At 38.6% G+C, this 21,764-nt stretch overlaps 1 protein-coding gene across 1 annotated transcript; it reads left to right on the forward strand.

The window, feature by feature from the left end:
- The first annotated feature begins 297 nt into the window (after positions 1-297).
- b4galt6 (beta-1,4-galactosyltransferase 6) lies at positions 298-20,705 on the forward strand. Its single transcript, XM_062980420.1, has 9 exons — positions 298-849; positions 10,908-11,024; positions 11,360-11,473; positions 12,649-12,773; positions 14,825-14,941; positions 15,079-15,266; positions 16,300-16,422; positions 17,429-17,530; positions 18,230-20,705. Exons 1-9 carry the CDS (start codon positions 735-737, stop codon positions 18,375-18,377), a joined length of 1,149 nt encoding a protein of 382 aa, XP_062836490.1. The 5' UTR covers positions 298-734; the 3' UTR covers positions 18,378-20,705.
- The last annotated feature ends 1,059 nt before the right edge of the window (positions 20,706-21,764 follow it).

Genomic DNA, 21,764 nt, shown 5'->3' on the forward strand with positions numbered 1-21,764 from the left:
CTTTAATGTCTCCTTATTATCCAACACATTCGCTTATCCAACGTTCTGCCGGCCCGTTTACGTTGGATAAGCGAGACTCTACTGTATGTTGGATACCGCCTTGAGTCCCTTGAGGGGATAGGGCGGTATATAAATAAAGTTTTTTTTTTAATTATTATGATTATTTGGAGCATGTGGGAGAAGGGATGCTCAAGCGGCCTCCTCCCAGCGACTCCGGAGCGCACCTGTTCCCTCCCTCCCTCCCTTTCCCGAGCAAAGCGCGCCTTCTGCAGCCGAGGCGCCGGGGGACCAGGAGAGAGCGCGCGCGCCGTGGACGCGCACGCGCCGGGTGACGAAGCGGAGCCCTGTCCCTCGCGCTGGGGAGGGAAGCCGGGCTTGGGAGCGCGCGCCTCCCGCCCGAGAGAGAGAGGCTGCGGGAGGAGGAGGAGGAGATGCGAAGGCACCCAGGGCCGGTCTGCCATGGTGGCCGCCGGGCTGAGGAGACCCCTCACCTTCGCCGGCGGCCCTAGACCCCGCCCTCTGCCCCTTCCGCCGGCTCTGGATGCCGGGCCTGCCGCTTCCCGGGGCTCCCGCGGCCCCCTCCCTGGGCTGCTGCCTCTGCTCCTCCTCCTCTTCTTCCCGGTGCCCTGATTCCCCGGTGGCTCTGCTTGGGTCGCCTTTGTCGGCCCCCTTCTGCCCCTGAGCCGCCGACGGAGCCCAAGGAAGGCCCGGCTTGGGAGGAAGGAAGGAGGAGGATGCCGCTCTTCAGGAAGGCGCGGCGGGTCTCCAACCGCTCCATTCTCGTCTTCCTCTTCTTCTTCTCCTTCTCGTCCTCCTGCCTCTATTTCATCTATGTGGCTCCTGGCATAGGTAAGAGGAACGAGGAGGAAGAGGGACCTCTCCTTTTCCTCCTTCCCCGCCCTCCGCTTCCCTCAGTCGGTGGGTGGGACTCCAAGGGGGAAACCGGCCTCAAGGACAAGGCGCCGACCTGCAATCCTCCAACCCTTTGGCTTCTTCCATGTATGGTTCAGCCCCCTTCCACACGGCTGAATAAAATCCTACATTTTCTGCTTTGCACTGGGATATATGGCAGTGTGGACTCAGATAATCCAGTTCGAAGCAGATATTGTGGATTTATCTGCCTTGATATTCTGAGGCCCCTTCCACACGGCTGAATAAAATCCCACATTATCTGCTTTGAACTGGAATAAATGGCAGGGTTATATGGCTGTGTGGAAGGGTTCTCACAGCCCCTTTCCACACAGTCAGATTGAACTGGGTTATAGGGCGGTGTGGATTCAGATAACCCAGTTCAAAGCAGATATTGTGGGATTTCCTGCCTTGATATTCTGGGTTATGGCAAGGCCCTCAGAGCCCCTTTCCACACAGCCACGTTGAACTGGATTATATGCCAGTGTGGACCAGGCCTGTAGCGAGGGGGGGGGGGGGGGTTAGGGGTTCAACCCCCCCCCCCAATTTTCAGGTTAAAAAACAACAACCTGGTTTACTCATGATTTTTAACTGGTTAACCAAATCCACATGCTAACATCATAATGTTATGAGATGCAAAACATTAAAAGTCCCTCTAGGCACTATCTCAAACAGATATTGACAGGTCTGTAGGGGGGGGGGGGTGTGCTAGGGGTTCACCCCCCCCCCCTCTGAAATTTTCAAAACCCCTCCCGAAATTTTTTTCTGGCTACGGCCCTGGTGTGGACTAAAATAATCCAGTTCAAAGGGGATATCTGGATTATCTGCCTTGATATTCTGAGGCTCCTTCCACACAGCTGAATAAAATCCCACATTATCTGCTTTGAACTGGAATATATGGCACTGTGGACTCAGGGCCCTTCCACACAGCCATATAACACAACATATCAAGGCAGATAAACCATAATATCTGCTTTGAACTGGATTATCTGAGTCCATATAATCCAGTTCAATGTGGATTTGATACAGCTGGTGGACGGGGCCTAAAATAACTGGGGACCCTTCCACATGGCCCTATATCCCAGAATTTCAAGGCAGAAAATCCCACAATATTTGCTTAGAACTGGAACATATGGTAGTGTGGACACAGATAACCCAGTTCAAAGTAGATACTGTGGGATTTTCTGCCTTGATATTATAGGTATATGTCTGTGTGGAAGGGCCCTGAGATGAGTAATGCTGTAGAATTGTTGCAGCTGGACACCTCTTTCAACTCCCATGGCTCCATGCTGTGGGATTCTGGGAGCTGCTGTTTGGTGAGGCATCAACATGCTTCAGCAAAGGAAACTACAACTCCCAGGATTCCATAGCAATGAGCCATGGCAGTTGAAGTGGTGCTGATGTATGATGGAGGTGCTCCCTTGCCTCTTTCCTCATCAGGTCAGTGAGCTTCATTGGGAAAAATAGGGGCTGAGGTTATCAGAGGTGAGGCAATTGTCTGGCAGGGCTGCTTTGGCACATGCAAGTCATCCTCAGGTTTTACTGTTTGTGAACTCATAAGGAGTCATCGTTTCAGTGCTATAAAGGATGGGATGAATAATAATAATAATAATAATTATAATTATTATTATTATGCCTTATAATCCCACTTAGACTCAAAGCAACTCATAACCTTAAGAACTCTACAATTTAAAAATCTACAAAATCTAAATATTAAAGTAGAATTAAAAGTTACAGTTACCATACGACATACTATTTTCGCCATAGAAACATCTCTACAGAGGGGTGCATCATAGAATCCTGGGTGTATATATATGCATTCTATCTATCTATCTATCTATCTATCTATCTATATTATGGTACTAAAATTAGTGTTCGTATTCCAGTTTATGGCATCTTAGAATTGAAGATATACAATGATACACATATATGCTGAGCAGGACTAAATTTGCTGTTTTTTGTTGTGTGCCTTCAAGCTGTTTCCAGCCTATGATGATCCTCAAGCAACCTTATCACAGTTTTTTCTTGGCACAATTTATTTGTTCAGAAGAGATTTGCTCTTGCCTTCCTTTGACTCTGAGAGAGCATGACTTGCTGAAGGTCATGGTCATGGTTTCCATGGCCAAGCAGAGATTTGAACTGTGGTTCCCAGAGTTATAGTCACACACACAACTGCACCACACTTCACACACAACTGCACCACACTGGCTCTTGTTGCTCTAAATATTGAAGGCTTATTTAAAGTATGTTTTTCAAATGTATTCTCTTCCTGATGTCAGAAATGCGTATTTAGCTATAATGACCGCGGGTGCAAGGGTAGGTTGTTTAGGATGAACACACACCAGTTTTATCAGTTACCCCCCCCCCCCCAATAAAAGTTGCTGACTCTTAAAATAATAACACCCATTTTCTTAGTGGCAGTATTTCAGTTGCGAATTGTGTATTATGAATTGATGTCCAAGTTACAGGACTATGTTAGGCTACACCTGTGGCTTAATTTGTAACTAGAACTGCCAAAACAGTGACATTGCATTTGGATAACTTTTTTAAAAAGAGAGTGAGTACTTAGATTTTATATGCAATTGCTCAAACACGGTCATTTTAAAAATCTTTGCTGACAAAGACAATGCTACCATGAAGTAATAATGAACATTTTCCTTTCCTGGCGCTCATTGCTGTCTTCAGATGCTTGCTTGTTGGGTCACACAAATACATACATGGGATTCAAATATTCCTCTTAGTTGTTTTTAATAAGATTGATCTGAGGACAGCTGTTTTACATAGTGCACACATATATATACATATATTCAAAAATTATAATTTGTACTTCAGCCCACATTGGGCTGAATCTCAGAGTTCTTTTCAACTACAGTACACCATTAGATCTATAAGATTTGTTCAAATACTAGCATATATGCCAAGTGTTGTTGTCACGACCCAGGCTGCAGAGCACCAATAACCATACACAGAGGCCAGAATCTAACTAATATCTTTATTAAGGAATTGTATAAGGTAAATAAAAGCAAGTGTAGGAAATAGTTCAGGAGTAGACCTTTCAGGGAAGGTCAAAATTAGTCCAAAGAAACAATGTCCAATATGAAATATTAAGGTCCAAAGTTGTAATCCAATAACCGAAACACTCACTTCGCCAAGCGAAGTGAGGGGAGATGACAAGGTCCTTTAGTCCATGAAACTTGAGCAAGGCTAGGTAATAACTTGATACTTGGAACACAAGGCTTGAACAAGGCAACAAGAAACGAGGAGCAAAAACCAAGATCCGTGGAATTTACTTGGCAAGGTCCGGGAAGCAAGGCAAGATCCGTGGAAGTAAACAAGGCTGGGAACGAAGGCTTGGAAACAGGAACAAGGCTTGGAAACAGGAACGAGGCTTGGAAACGGAGTAGCTGTCCACACACGCTACTCCAGTAGCTGACGAATTGACTCCGCAAGATTCCAAAAGGGGCAAGGAACCTAAATAGGGCCTCGTTTCCCACCAGAGAACACTTCTCTGGGGAAACCAGAAACGAAAGTCAATCTCTGTGTCCAGATGTATGACTCCCTTAAATTTCTCATGGAAGCAGGCTTAATCATCAGAATGCTTTGCTGCGATTCTCAGGCTTCGGCGATTAGCCTGCTGAACTCCTTTTTGTTGTAGATAATAATTACGGCGAGAAAATGGGGGAGATTTTGACTCAGGGCTTGTTTGGCAGATTTCTGGAATACAAACCTCCTGCAGGTGCAAGGGCTCTAATTCAGGCTGGGAAAGTTCCCTTTCTGGCTGAAAAGGTGGAAAACCCAAGTTTTCCTCTTCATCTGTCACAACAGCACTAGGAACGGGACTACATGGCCCATGAGTCATCACAGTTGTACAGATCCTCCGTCTTTCCCTTTCTGTCCCCTTATTCCCTTCTCCAGCTCTGTGAGGGCCTACCTCACAATGTCACCACAGCAACATGACTCTTTTTGTGACTCTTTCTTTCCTTCATTGCCTTCATACACATGTCACAAAGGGCCACTGCATCTAGCAACAGCCTTTGTATAGACATAGACACACATTGACTTTTATAGATATAGATCGAGCTAAAACATGCAATTCATTTATCTATTTGATTTAGGATTAACAGTTGGATTTAATGCACAGTTCTCAAAAGGCGGTTAACATACAGTGGTAGCTGATGTCTCCCATGCCAGTCTATTACTCTGAATTTTAAAGGAGCTCTCCAGGGCATCCAAAGCTATTTCCAAAACAGACTATATCCTGAAGTAGATTCATTATCTTGGGAACATGGGAGGCAGCAGCTATCACTGACTATGTAGTCTTATAATATGTTAAAAGTACAATTAAAAGGCAAAGGTTTCCCCTGACATTAAGTCCAGTCATGTGTGACTCTGTGGGTTGGTGCTCATCTCCATTTCTGAGCCGGCGTTGTCCATAGACACCTCCAAGATCACGTGGCCGGCATGACTGCATGGAGCGCCGCTACATTCCCGCTGGAGTGGTCCCTATTGATCTACTCACATTGGCATGTTTTTGAACTGCTAGGTTGGCAGAAGCTGGAGCTAACAGTGGGCGCTCACTCTGCTCCCGGGATTTGAACCTGGAACCTTTCAGTCTGCAAGTTCAGCAGCTCAGTGCTTTAACACACTTCGCCACCGGGCTTCCATAAAAGTAATATATTGCTCCCATGGCCCCTGATGAAGTTTAGAAAGGGGTGGGGGGAAGCTTCAGGGATTTCAAAAAGAGCCTTGGTCTTCCAGCAGTGGCCAAGTTTATGTATTTTCTCGGAGAGGTAATTACAAAGGGGTGAGATCACCACTGAGAAGGCATCATCTTTGTTGCCACCTGTGAAACAGTATTCATTAGAGACTAGGATAAAAGCAAGGTCACAAGCATTCATTTCATTCCTCAGGCTGTCTAAATTTGAGTTGTTTTTAATCTGATCCCATCCTATTTACAACTGTTAAAGACAGGACAGTCACAATAAATTGGGAATAGGAATGAATAGGCAGCCATGTTACTTGGAAGAATGGTAGTGTTATTTACTATCTTTGTAGCTAATTGTGTTCAGTCATTCTTTAGTAAGTTTTTACATAATGGCTCTATGGTCAAATAACCTGCATTATAGTCTCCCTGTTTGCCTACTTCTTTCCAGTGTATCAGGCATCACCATCTTTTCCAATTGGTTATGTGAACCCATGATAATGTCCAAAATAAAAAATAGAGATTGTAGTCAAGAAATCAGAGGCAAGCTAAGACCTGACAATCTGAAACAATCTGAATCATTCATGCCATATTATTTTTGATTTCTCTGTATGGTTGTGAATGTTGTACAGTGGCGAAAAAGATGAGAGGAAGATAATCACCTCTTTTAACCTGTGGTGCTGGAGGAGAGTTTGATTGATGCTGTGGACTGCCAAAATGATAAATTAATGGGGTGAAAAGAAACAAAATAAAGAGTACTAGAGAGCAGCCACAGCAGAGTAAATTGTGAGAAAGCCAGATTTACCTTTTTTTTAAAAACCTGTTTATAATGCTCATTTTGGTTTCTTAAGCCAATTTAAATTAAGCTTTGATAATTAAAAATATAACTAGTTGATACTGTCATCATAGAATCATAGAATCATAGAATCATAGAATCATAGAATAGTAGAGTTGGAAGAGACCACATGGGCCATCTAGTCCAACCCCCTGCTAAGAAGCAGGAAATCGCATTCAAAGCACCCCCGACAGATGGCCATCCAGCCTCTGCTTAAAAGCCTCCAAGGAAGGAGCCTCCACCACGGCCCCGGGGAGAGAGTTCCACTGTCGAACAGCTCTCACAGTGAGGAAGTTCTTCCTGATGTTCAGGTGGAATCTCCTTTCCTGTAGTTTGAAGCCATTGTTCCGTGTCCTAGTCTCCAGGGCAGCAGAAAACAAGCTTGCTCCCTCTTCCCTATGACTTCCCTTCACATATTTGTACATGGCTATCATGTCTCCTCTCAGCCTTCTCTTCTGCAGGCTAAACATGCCCAGCTCTTTAAGCCGCTCCTCATAGGGCTTGTTCTCCAGACCCTTAATCATTTTAGTCGCCCTCCTCTGGACACTTTCCAGCTTGTCAACATCTCCCTTCAACTGTGGTGCCCAAAATTGGACACAGTATTCCAGGTGTGGTCTGACCAAGGCATCATCTACACACACTTTGACTGGTTTGACTTGAACAGTGCATTTTCCAACTACCCCAACGAATAGTTGGACATGTAGAATATATACAATGCATTACCTACCCCACTAAAAAGACACTTTCAAAATGTAATGAAGTTCCTCTCATAAAGTCACACAGTAACACTATATTGAGAATCTTTGTGTCAAAAAGTAACGCCAGGTATAAAAAAAAATGAAACCAAAGGGGGGGAAATTGGCAACTGTGTTCTTGTTTTGTGTTGAGCAGGTGCTGAATATAACTTAGCATTCTAATAGCCCGTGAAATAAGTACAGTACAATAATCTTATCCACAGGATCCATATTCAAGGTTTCATTTATCTGTGTCTGAAAATATATGTCATATCTAAACATTTTCTAGATCCTCCAGGTGAATCTGTGATATGCTTTGGCCAGAAATTAATCATCAAGTCAGGCTGAAGCATCTAGTGCTGCCTAGAAAGGTGTCCTTGAGGCATTTCCTAGGTCAACCAGAATGTCTCCGTAGTATGCTTCTGCCAGAAGTCATTTGTTCAGTAGTGCTATTACCCAGAGTTTTACATTTCCATGAAAGGCCGTGGAACATATCCCCTTCAGATGTGAGGGTCACATTGTATTTGGGAGGCGGTGATCAATACAGAAATATTAAACTTTGGAGCCTTTGTGAAAGTACCCCCTTTTGCAAAACTTGAAAAAAAAACCCTAATATAGTATACCTGTATGATGTGTAACAGGTAAAGGAACATGTTTCAGGTGTGCTTCCATTGTGTATACCGGCATGGCAAAAGGCTGGAGTAGTCAGTCTTCCAGCTGGTATGATTTTGTAATTCTAGGGCTGCATCCAAATTGTAGCTGTTTAATACTACGGTAACTGCCATGCCTCAATGCTATTGACTTCTGGGATTTGTAGTTTTGTAAGATATTTACTATTCTCTGTCAGAGAGTTCTGGTGCCATAACAAACTAAAAATCTCATATGATGGAACCATGACAATTAGAGTGGTGTCAAATTGCTATAATTCTGCAATGTGGGTGGTCTCTCAGTAAAGCTTGAGAGTAGAAAGTGATGGACTCTGTCCTGGGGCTATGTTGCTCCAGATGTTTCAGGGTATATTGTGAGTTCATTCTAAAGGTGAAGAATGTATGCCAGCTGTGCCTAGGGCCTAAGTGACTTGAGATGAATGGCATGGGTTGGAGCTACTCAGCCTTGCTGCCTGGAGAGACAGAGGAGAGGTAGCACATGGGCTATGATCCCTGCAACATTTGATGCCCAAGCCCTGATTGCCACATACCTAAGTCCCGACTGCTTATGTTTAAATTATAGTTTAGTCATGTTACATGGATCACAAGTATTTCCAGCATTCAGAAATCACACCATCAACATCCTTTTCTCTCACTGCCATACTAGTCCATGCAGTACTTTCATAAAAAGGGAACATGAAGTATGTAACAGGATAGTCCCCCTGGGGGAGAAGAGCAGTATATAAATTAAATAAATAAATAAATAATAGTTGAAAGTGAAAGATAGGTGTAGAAATAAGAAAGATGCTTCAGACAGGTAATAGATGTGCAACAGAAGGGTTGCAATGTGTCACAGAACTGGTAAAAAGCAAATAGAACTTGATTCAAATGAGAGGACTGGGTGAAACAGGTCTCTTGAACTACATGACCTGAAAGGAGATGACCTGAAAGCTGGGATAGACAAAGTAGGAGAGAGTCAAAAAGGGCTTGATGTTCACCTGAATAAGACCTCTTCTATCAGCTGGAGGTAATCTGCTATGTTAAAGTTGCATGTACTACCACTATCATCAACTAGCTATGTGTTGTCAATGGAGACTGACAGGCAGTCTCATTATTACCTATGGTATGACATCATAGTGTTAGTAAGGTGATGTTGGGAATCAGGGGCTTATTCTTTATAAGCTGTTCTTCTGCTTGGCATTTAAGAACTTTTGAATGTTTACTTTCGGGTAATATGGTCTATGAGCTGGATATCGTCCCCAGACACCACTTTTGACATCCCACACTCCTTGCATATCTTTTATAACCCAATAAACTCTATTCTTTTAAAGAGAAAAAGATGTGTTGGGGCAGCTTTTGCCTAGAAACCATGTAGAAAATTTCACAAAAGCAAGAAAAAAAATCATGAAAGCAACCACAGCGCCATGACACCTAGAGAGTCCCACCCCTTTCCCCAACATGAAAATACCTATTTTAGGCCCCTTCCACAGAACTATAAAATCCACATTGAACTGGATTATATGGCAGTGTGGACTCAGATAACCCAGTTCAAAGCAGATATTGTGGATCATCCGCCTTGATATTCTGGGTTATATGGCTGTGTGAAAGAGCCCTTAGTCACAATCCTACCCATTTTGATAGAGACATAAAGGGAAGCATTTTAGAGCTCTGTCCTGGGGTGAAATTGACCACCAATCCCATACATTTACCTAACTCACTTGATTGGTTTCTATTTGCAGCGAAATTACAGATTTTGATTTGTATTTTGACATACCTAATAAAGAAGAATTCAAAGGGTGTACTAGAATTTCACTTATGTTAATCATGGTGAAGGTTTGTGTTTGTTAGGAAATTAAACATTTTCACTGTGGTATAAAAATCTTTGCTCTGTTTGCGTAAAGTTAGGGTTATTGCTTTTCCTTCTAGATCTTGTTCTGGCATTGAGAACCTGCTTTCCAGTCTTTTGAAATAGATTTTAAAGATTGTATGGTGTAGAAATAGCCACAGAAGAAAGTGAGGATTGTCATACCTTGAGGCCCTTTTGGGGTAGAGAAAGGCAGAGTAGAAATGTCGTAAATAACTAATAATATCTAGCCATGGAGATTACTTTCATAGGTTTATTATCAGCATTATCAATTAATATTTATTTGTACCTTTTTGTAGTCAAAATTGATTCCACAGAATTTTATATCACACTATTTCTTCAATTCTAAGACACAGTTGCTTTTAAGACGAATCCTTATTTCAGTACCACCACCAAAAATACACATACCTGTGAATTTACTAAGTGCCTCATTTTTAGAGATTATATAGGAAAAAATGCACCCTTAGAACTGAAAAAATACAATGTGATTATGTGTTATGCCACTGACATCTATAAGCAGGCGGGCATATACATCAGGAAACAATGTGATTTTTTTTCAAGGGGATTGATTTTGGTTTGTGGAGGTATCAAGTCTGTGACCTACCCAGCCTGTATGGCCTTTAGGGCCATACCAGACAGGCCCTGTATCCCAGGATCTGATCCCAGGGCTTCTGCTTTAAACTGGATTATATGAATCTGCACTGCCAGATAATCTGGGATAAACAGAAAACCTGGAATCAGATCCTGAGATATAAGGCCTGCCTGGAAGGGCACTAAGTTTTCAGATACTGGGAGTGTTTCATGAGATTATACTTTACAAAAGCAGAGCTTTCTGCTTGCATCTTTTTTGGACAGATGACCAATGCTCTCATTATTGATCACCTGTTATGTCTCAGGACGAGACAGCCTCAGGAACTATAAGTAATTAATTTGTTTTGTGTTGGGGAATAAAATAAGATTTATGCTTGTAGCTAATAGTGTTATGCATATTAATAAGAGAAACAACTCATTTATACTGAATTTTCTGCATTTCATCTCCAAAATTTTCTTTGTATTTCCCAAGTACCTCCATTTTATATATAAATTTGATTTCACTGTGTTAGTTCTTCCTAAAAATAGAAAGATTATATGATTCATCTGATTATCATTAAAACCATGCATTTTCAGTGTTAAATTCAGGTTAAAACTAATTTTGGTTTTGCCTTTCTCTCAACAGCAAATACATATTTATTTATGGTACAGGCACGAGGTATAATGCTAAAAGAAAATGTGAAGACAATAGGACATATGATCAGATTGTACACTAATAAAAATACTACTCTTAATGGTACAGGTAAGACTGTAATATGTTTAAGTTTTTAAAAAGCAATATGTTTTTAGTAATAAACTTAAAGTAAGGGTGGGCAGAATGTAGCCCACCAGATGTTGGACTGCAGATCTCAGAATTCCTCACCTTTTGGTTATGCTGGCTAGAGTTGATGGGACTTACAGTTCAACAACATTTTGAGGTTGACTAAGAAACCTCCAAACCTCCAAAAATTATGGTGTACCACAATCAGATAATTAGCATACATTAAACATTATGTCTTGTTAAAAATTCATCAGGCAGACTTCATTTTAAATGCTATAAAAATAGCTGAACAGTTTATTGTGTTTTTTTCTATTAAGATTATCCTGAAGCCAACAATACAAGCGATAGCCTTGCTCAAACTGTGATGTACCTTCCTGAAAATTTCACTTATTCTCCTTTCCTACCTTGCCCAGAAAAGCTACCCTACATGAGTAAGTTGAAATGGTTTGTTTACTTCAGATTGTTTTGAAATAGGCATTTTCAATATACTACTTAAACATCTTTATACTGATTAAAATTAATTCCTGAATGAATAGTGATATAACTTAAGTAAAACTCTACAAAGGGGAAAAGAAGAAGAAAGCAAGGATCTTTTTTATTTTCAAAAAGTTCTTTGAGTTCACATAGGTATTAGATCTCATTGTTTGAATTCATCAGTATGCATCAGATCTGACATGTCATCACTAAAAGCCATTGCATGTACAATATAGTGGCAGAATGTATACCACTGTTACATGCCTTTTGTGTTTTATATACTTTCTTCTCACAAATCTGCCTGCACACATATATCACAGACACAAACATCCTGGATTTTTGTAATGTATTCTACACAGGACTGCTTTTGAAGAGTACTCGAAAACTTCAGCTGGACCAAAGAACTGCAGCCATAGTGTTAAGTGGAGCTGGCTATAGGGAGCACACGTTTCTCTTGTTGCAACAGCTCACTGGCTGCTGATCAGTTTTGGGGCATAATTTAAAGTATTTATTATGACTTATAAAGCACTATATGGCTTATGTCTAGGACTTTTGTGAATCATATCTCCTCATATGAACGTGAGATTTTCTGGGAAGGCTCTTCTCTGAGTTTTACCACTGTCATAGATAAATAGAATGGGAACATAGGAAAAAGCCTTCGCTGTAAGTCGACTGCCAGGGCATAAAAAAAGGCAGGGTGGTGATGATAATGTACAGAAAATACCTTAAACTGGCTGGATTGGACACTCAACTGATTGAACACCCATGTAAAGAGCAGGGTGCACTAGCACATACTAAGTACTTTTAAAAAAAGGCATATGTTAAAGGCGTCTAGCACAAAACCTGCTGAAGCTTTTTAAAACATTTGGCAGTTTTATCTGCTCTGAAAGGGCTACAAAGTCTTCATAATTCATGTTCTTGTATAAAAACATGAAAATTACTATAAATTTTAGTTTTTAAAAGAAAGTCAGGGATCAGGAAAGCTGAATTTCTGAATCTTGATTCAGATTTGGAATGTAATCAGATTAGATTGGGTTAGACCCAATTGGAATTGAAATAGGGCTTACAATTCTTGTTTTAATTATGACCAGAATTCTGAATCAGAATTAATACTTTATTTTTTCCTACCTAGGAGGCCTTATTGATGTCAATATGAGTGAAATTAGTTTGGATGAAATTCAAGAGATGTTTTCAAAAGATTTAGACATTGAACCAGGTGGTCACTGGAAGCCAAAAGATTGTGAACCACGCTGGAAGGTGAAGTATTACTTTATTTTTTTTGCTGACTTTTTTACAATTTCTTAGTATTAAAAAACTGTACAAATCCTTGGAACTTTTCATTTATGTGACAATATGCTAAAGCTAAGGGATCTCCTTAGAGTATTGAGCTTGCTTGCTTTTGTAATATTGAAACACATTTTCAAAATGATATAAAACATTTCTTGAATATATGTATAAAAGGTAAAGGTTTCCCCTGACGTTAAGTCCAGTCATGTCTGACTCTGGGGGTTGGTGCTCATCTCCATTTTTAAGCCGAAGAGCCGGCGTTGTCCGTAGACACCTCCAAGGTCATGTGACCGGCATGACTGCATGGACCGCCATTACCTTCCCGCCGGAGCGGTACCTATTGATCTACTCACATTGGCATGTTTTTGAACTGCTAGGTTGGCAGAAGCTGGAGCTCCCGGGATTTGAACCTGTGACTTTTCAGTCTGCAAGTTCAGCAACTCTGTGCTTTAACAGACTCCTGAATATATGTATACATTCTTTAAATTATTTTTCTATCTAAACAGGAAGCTTATTATGAAATATTATTACACATCTGATGTATACAAAATTTCTAAAATTACAATATCAATCCCAGAACTGTTCAATTCATTATTCCATTATAACTGGCTTCAAACCAAACTGGATGTTCTAATGGTAGTCACAAATCTTGCTTCATTTGTATGTCTGCCCATGTATAATTGACTAGCTATTTGTACCTTGTTGGGCTAGCTATTCATACAACAACCATATTTGCCATTGTGACATAGTAAGGCTCACTATAAAGCAGTATAGTTGCCCCCCTGTATCTATTATTTATTTATTTACTATATTTATACCCTGCCCTTCTCACCCCAAAAGGTACTCAGAGTGGCTTACAAAAGTCGGCACAAATGCAGTGCTGCATCATACACATAACAGTAAACAAACCATATTAAATTATAAACCAAGCATTGTAGGAGATGTGGCCTAGGATCAAGAAATGGAATAGGAGCATGGATGATAGAATTTTGTGAAGCCAACAGTTTTCATTGCTAACACTCTATTCATGTAACTAAAGAGGCAACTATGTATGTGGATATCACTTGATGAGCAGTATAGAAATTAGATTAGATTACATAATTGGAAGCAGAAAAAGGAGGAGCTCTATTCTTTCTGGAAAACAAGACCAGGACTGTGCCACATACCATAAATTATATCAAAAATTAGAGTAAAGCCAAAGAAAAGAACAGTGAAATGCTGACCTGCAAATTTGTGCATACACACATTAATGCACACACTTTGCAAAAGAGAAAAAAATGAAAAGACAACACTGCCTTTTCCAGATGCTGATACCAAGAAGGGAGCTATCTCTCCATAGTCGAATCAGTTTTATGACCTAATTGACCACACACCAAACTGGTGGACTGAGATGGTCAGTCTTAGCAGTGGATAGAATCATAGAGTTGGTAGAGATCACATGGGCCATCTAGTCCTACCAGCCTTGCCATTCAGGAAAAGCATAATCAAAGTACCCCTGACAGATGGCCATCCAGCCTCTGTTTAAAAGCTTCCAAGAAAGGAAATTGGCCATTAACCAGAATCTCTTCATGTTGTCTTAAGGCTCTAATACCTGTTACCATTAAGGCTCTGGCCATGTTTGGCCAAAGTGGGTTATTAAATCTCATCTTCATCATTTTATCTTGTTCTGCCTGTCCTACAGTTTAATTGCTTGTCCTACAATTAAACTGTGCATTGTACGCAGATATCTTGACAATGAAAATAACTTGCATGTTGTAGATCTACTTCCTCATCACATTGCTTTTGGAAGTCTTCCGCTTCCCCCATTTTATATCTAAATAGTATAAAATATTTTTCTTCAAATATAGTAAACATGTAAAACTCCACAAAAATTAAACATAATATCTAAAATTCTTGAATATCTAATATTCAATAATTCAATAAGCAAAACAAGTGTTAGTTTCTTTGTTTAATTTGAGCTGACTTCCAATAACTCAGCACTACTACCATATGAGGGTTTACCAGGCTTTCTATTTTTAAAGGTTGCAATATTGATACCTTTCCGCAATCGCCATGAACATCTTCCAATATTTTTTCGACATGTGATACCAATGTTACAAAAACAGAGGCTGGAATTTGCTTTTTATGTTGTTGAACAGGTAAGATGTTTTCTTTCTCTTTCTATTCTGAACTATTGCAAATTTGTCATTATATAGATGTAGAAGGGTTAAAATCCAACACAGTGCTATGTATTTCTGTTAAATATGGGTTTCTTTTGTTTTCCTGTTTTGTTAAGACTGGAGTTCAACCTTTTAACCGAGCTATGCTTTTTAACATTGGCTTCAAAGAAGCCATGAAGGATGGTGATTGGGACTGTATAATTTTTCATGATGTGGATCACTTGCCTGAAAATGATAGAAATTATTATGGTTGCGGAGAAATGCCACGTCACTTTGCTGCAAAGCTGGACAAATATATGTACATGTAAGTAACATAGTCACATTGTAATGTGTAGAAAGGTTTTATCTGTCTATCTGACATTTTTTGTCTAACATTGTTTGACAAATAGAAAATCCTCATAGTAACACACATTAGATGATATCTAACATTAAAAGTCTCTTGTCTAAAGCTACCAATGCACCTATGTACTTTTCCCTTATCTTTCCTTGCCTCCTGGCTTTATCCTTGGTACTAACAGTCTTTGAAGGTTGGGTTCTGGTTTCTCCCAGTCTCTCTGATTTACTTCTGTGACTGTCTTCTGATTCCTTTTTTTCCCTCTCAGCTTTTGATATATCTTTGGACTACTACTTACCATAATACCATTTCCTTTTGCTTTTACTTTCTCCTACATTTGCAAATTGTATTGATCTTACATAATATGTGTGGGGTGATACATTAAAATTCTAAATCCAGCCATTTGTGTATACAGACAGTAATCTTTATGTATTCCAAGTGTTCAGTGCCTTCCAAAGAAGGTGCTGAACAGACTGCACTCTGGCACCACGAGAGCCAACCTTACAAAATGGGGCCACAAAGTAGAGTCCACGACTTGCAAGTGCGGAGAAGGACAAACCACAGACCACCTATTACAATGAAGTCTGAGCCCTGCCACATGCACTATGGAGGACCTTCTTAGAGCAACAACAGAGGCACTCCAAGTAGCCAGCTACTGGTCAAAGGACATTTAGTATAATGCCAAGGTTTAAACTTTGTTTAAACTTTGTTTGTGTTTTTAAGCACATTACATCCGTACCCTCGGTTTGCTTCTGATGCAATAAATAAATACATATTTTTATGCATGATATTTCTATGAAATGTGTTTTCGTAGCAATAACTATATAACACTTCACAAAAGCCTGTTTAGGTTCCATATATTGTACAGCTCCTCAACAAATATTTGAGACCACTTATCTGAAATATTTTGCTTGTATATTTAGGTGAATTAGCTGTATCTGTGAATTGGGAGTTTTTGTGAGAAGAGAGATATGCTAAATAAAATTTCTGCTCTAATTTTCAGTCTTCCATATAATGAATTCTTTGGAGGTGTAAGCGGACTAACGGTAGAACAATTCAAAAAAATCAATGGATTTCCTAATGCTTTTTGGGGATGGGGTGGAGAGGATGATGATCTTTGGAACAGGTGAGTATTCACAAAGTACATGTGTTTCTAAATAGAAATAGATTTGATGCTACAATATCTCACAGAGGTATTTTTCCCTTCTTGACTTTTCCATTTTCTGTTGTTTTGTGCCACAGTAAAACTATTTTGCTAACTTTCCAATGTTAACTATTTTGTGTGTCTCAAGCGGTACTAATCCCAGTTGAATCCATTTTAGTTCCTGGTTGTAACACAACAAATTGGGGAAAGTTAGAGGGAGGTTATTTGCAAAGCTTTGTATTGTAGCACTTTGATGAAGGTTTATGTAGCTTTGAGAGGATCTATTGTACATGAAAACAGAAGCCAGATTGTTTAAAAAAGATAATGGTATGATGATGATCTTTACAATATTTATATATGTAAAGATTTTATCTTCAGCATATTTAAATAAGTAGTTTGGCTTTGGTGATATTCATAGTTTTACCATTTGACAACTTTTAAAAAGACAGTACTGACCTATGAAATAATCTCATAATATTATTGATGCAGTTTCCTTTCATTAAGTACCTGCATATCTATAACATATTAAGAGTTTTGTTGTCTGCTTTTGATTTGAAAAGTGCCAGCACTTTCAGAATTGATCTACTGCCTAGCTGTTTTCCTTCTTTCAGCTGCTGTGTTAATTTGAACAAATTAAGATTTTTTTACCAAAGTTTTGGCTATAGGTTTCCTTCAGTATATCCCCCTTGTACAATATTTTTAAAAGAAAGAAAAAAGATTTATTTTTGTAGTGGTCCGAAATCAACAGGTAGCATTTGTAGACATCTGATCATTCAATAACTTTGGGGTTGATTTTTTTCTTCCATAGCTGAACAGTTAGGCTATGTCTTATTGAAAACAATCTCTGTTGTCCTGCAAATAATTGTACCAGAAATGCCATAGATAATTAGCATGCACAAGACTTTTATTCATTTGCACATATAGACTTCTTATGTAAAAATCATTGCAAATGTAAGTTTTCAAATATAAACCAACTGTTTGATCATAGGGTTCACTACGGAGGATACAATGTGACAAGACCAGAAGGCGAACTAGGGAAGTATAAATCTATTCCTCATCACCACAGAGGAGAAGTTCAGTTCCTAGGACGGTAAGAAAAAAAAGTCTGAATATCATAAGGCTTAACAATTTCATTGTCAATATACTTTATCTAGGCCAATAAAGCATAACAGATAAATCTGCTCATATGTGACTTTTTCATATTTAAAACATTTCTGAAGTTGGTCCCCCAAGAGGGAGCCACCATTGCAGAGGAATGGGCATATTTAATAATATGTAATAAAATAAAAAATATTCAATAAAGTGTTACACACAGACTCCAGTGAGCAGAGAATCTCAGACCTTTGCTTAATAAGAATATCATACTGTCCCTCTTTCCAAATACCCCATCCCTTGGTTCCACCTCAGTCTCCACTTGGGTGCATTACACGCCTGACAAAAGAACCCATTTCCCCCCTAAAAATGTGAAGTAAAAAGGCATTTAAAATTGCATTCAAGCCTGAAAGAAAAAAGAGCAACATCATGTGTTCCAAAAACACTGGGATTGAAGTAAGGACATATTATTTTACATGTATGAATCCAGTCAGAGTGGATACACAAAGAATTACATTGATTGAAATTCTTGTGTTAGGTACTTAAGATTGATCTGTGGAGATTATCTTTGTCCATTTTTTAAACAGTATTTTCACCGAATAATCACATGCTTGTTTTCAAGTCTGTTTTATCCTATCCACTTTCAACAGAATGTTATTTAGCTTTTGCTAATGCTTCATACTTTCCCCCCTCACAGCTATAAACTCCTAAGATATTCCCGAGAACGCCAGTACATTGATGGGTTGAATAATCTGGTATATACGCCAACTATTCTTGCGATGAGATTGTATACAAACATAACAGTAAACCTTGTACCGGAACTAGCTCCTGTTGAAGATTATTGATGATGCTTCGGAAGGGACAACTGGATGAAAAAAAGTATATTAGAGAAATATGAAGTTTAAGTTTGAAGTGTCATTTTTGAAATCTCCAATAACTTTAGAAAAGTGAAATGATTTTTTGACCATATGCTATTGGATTCAAAGAAATCCTGATGACTGCTCCTTGAAATGTTTACATCATGAAACTTAAGAAATGTTCAAACATCATTTTATCATGTTTCCTCAACTGAAGCCACCAATCTTAGTAATAGAAAACAAATCTCTAGTTTATTTAGAAGCCTATAAAAACATAATCTCCTGAGGAATATGCATTCAATGAACTGCAAGAAAGCTGAAGGGTTTTATATATTGCATTTTATGTAAATATTGATTATAAATCAATGTGCTTTTGAATACTACAGCAGTCATGGCTTCTGCATGTGCTTAATAGTAATTCTGTTCATTTTCTCCAGGGTTTTGGCATAAGCCGAGATGTTTGGTGAATAATGAAGGACCAATTTATAAGTGTTAATTGGCTATGATTGTAAATTGTTAAATTAGTTTTGAGCTTTGGGCCTCCCACATACCTTCTGTATAAATGATTTCTTGAAGTAATATTTTAGTTTTTATTCTATTTATTACCATGAACAATGCCATGATTCTCTGATTATTCTTGAAATAATATTGTTTATGCATATTGCATGTATATTACAGGATCCAATCCATAAAGGATGTTGCATTTCATTATGGTATTTACAATGTACTGGTAGTCTTGATGTCAGATTTATATCTAAGCATACTGTTAATTATGTGTCTAGATTGCATTTTGTAGCATTTTTAAAAAGCAATTTAAGTCCTTTCAAAATCAAAAGATCAAACAGCAAAAGTATCTTGATGAGAAGATTAGTGAGCAGTAAAGAGAATGGAATTATGGTAAAGAGATTTTATATGAATAGAAAATTCAGAATACTTGCATTTGACATAACGTTATTTTTATTTACTGGAATTCACCAAATTACGAATGTCTTGAAGATTTAATTAGTTCTAAATGTTCCTCCTCATTTTGAAAGAAAATATCTGTTACATTCTGCAACAAACTATCTGAACACATTGTGTTTCATGGGTTGTTTCCTTGTGTTCAATACTTAGGTTGTGTACATTTCACCAGTTTTTATAGAATGAATGAAGATTGCCACAAAGCATCATTTCATTGAGCATTGTTCTTTAATATCAATATACTTGTGCAGGTAATTCTGTGTGAAATGCCATGTCCTTGCATTTCAATATTGAATGTGATTATTTTGCTAACTTGCCTAGATGCAGCAACCAGAATACCAAAGAGTTTCTTTCCCTTAAACATTTACAGGAAAAACAAACAGATACAAATAAAAACACTATTATCTTGGATTAGCACCTCAGCAATGCATTAACACGTTTGAGACTGTTTATTTTTGTTTCTTCTTTAGAGTGCTGGCATGACATGTTGTTGCAAGCAGCTTATTGTTAGAACTCAAAGGGGACATGTGTAATTCAAAATATTGGACCGAATTATTCAAGTATTTGGTTTGAAAATATTAGGCACCTTATAAAACTAAAGATCATAAGTTCTGCACCCACCAACTTGTAGTCTTAAGAGGTTATGACAAATCAGGCAGGCAAAATTTATTTAAATTAAAGCCTAGATTTTCACATGATTTCTTCTCCCCCTTCCCATAATTTTTATGGACTTTAGCGGAGCTAAACAAATCACTTATTGTACACTGCCCAAGTTTGATATGGCCATATTATTTGAATGAAAAGGTTTAACTTAAATGTTGCCAACTTATTGCCTATTTTTATATAATTGTGTGTAACATTATATTCCCCCTCCTCCCCACAAAACAAACAAACAACCCCTCAAATATGAGGTGCAGTCTTTTCAGCTTGAACACACTAGATCTTTATATGCCATGTGCCTTTAAAGTAGCTTATGAGTGGAACTGGGAGCCATTCATTCTTTAATGATGACCTCTTATTCTAAAACTATTGGCAAGCTAAAGGCTAAAATGGGACACCTTTGAAAAATCTATAATCACTTATTGAGATCCCTTGTTCTCTAATTTAGTAACGTATGTAGCTTGTAATTTACATGCAGACGATGTGAATTGTTTTTTAAAAAAACTTGCTGCACATCAGAGGAAGTGTACTTAACATTATTTTAGTTTTTCAGGTGTGAGGTGAAATGTTCATTAAGTGCACTGAAATAAATTCTGAGAATTGTATAGAATCATGCTGTGACCTATCATTTTGCTCATTAAAATGTTTGTACTTTTAAAATGTATTGTCTTTTGAAATACAGTGTCCTAAAGCCTATTGTGTAGTGTTGTTTTTAAGGCTGAAATTCTTTGTTTTCAAGTGGTTTTGATAAAATGCAAACACTAGAGTTGTGTATTCACCTTAATGTCCCACAAAATGATTTCATCATTAGCTTTTATGGCATGCAGCTGGTTTTATCAAACCTCAGGTGCTCTGTTACTTCTGTTGCAGTGGACTTGGACAGTTGTGCCATTGAACTATTATTTATACCCCACTTTTTCTCTCCACAAAGGAGAATTAAAGTGCCTACAAAAGATACTCAATGTGTGATAAGAGGCATGTTGATTAATGCTGTTACTGGGATTTATGCACAGTATATTTCTTCAATTTTTGAAAAAGCGAGTTTATTGTTTTATTCTACAAACAGAAGGTTTAACTTTCAGATACTTTCTATTGTTTCAGATCTTTTGCCTAATAATAGAAACCCTCCCTATTCTTAATTATTCAAGAAATATTTTAAACAGTAACTCATGGTAGTCTTTTGTGCAATTGGTATTGGTAATCTGGATTTTCTGTAGCTATTGATTACTGACTTTAAATGAGCTTTCAAGTTTTCACCCAGCTCGCAAAAGGAGCATTGCACTTGCTGAGCTCTTTTTATCAGCACACTTCCATTAATTGGGGGAAATTTAAGATAAAAACCGTTCAAAATAGTTGTTTTAGTGTAACACTTTTTCTGTGTTGTCATTCTGCTGCTAACAAGGTTCAGGCAAAAGTAATACATCTGAACATTTGTTATGGAAGATTTTAAGGATATAATAGTTTCTCTAGTGCGGGTAGCACAAAGCTTATTTAAAATGATTCATATAAAATTATGTAGCTCTCTGGATATTGGACCACAAATCTCAGCAGCGCTAACCCAGCATAGGAAAGGGTGAAGAATGCTGGAAGTTGCAGTTCACCATCTTGAGGATGACATCTCATTTTGCTATATAACATAAGCTGAATGCTCTCTTCCTATCCTCATCTCTATATTCAGCAAGGCTTACAACGATAGGGCAACTGCTGGAGGGGACGATGGTTATTGATCTTCTATGGGTTCTTGGAAAACTATAC

This window comes from Anolis carolinensis, chromosome 4, assembly GCF_035594765.1.
Source record: "Anolis carolinensis isolate JA03-04 chromosome 4, rAnoCar3.1.pri, whole genome shotgun sequence".
Lineage (NCBI taxonomy): Eukaryota > Metazoa > Chordata > Lepidosauria > Squamata > Dactyloidae > Anolis > Anolis carolinensis.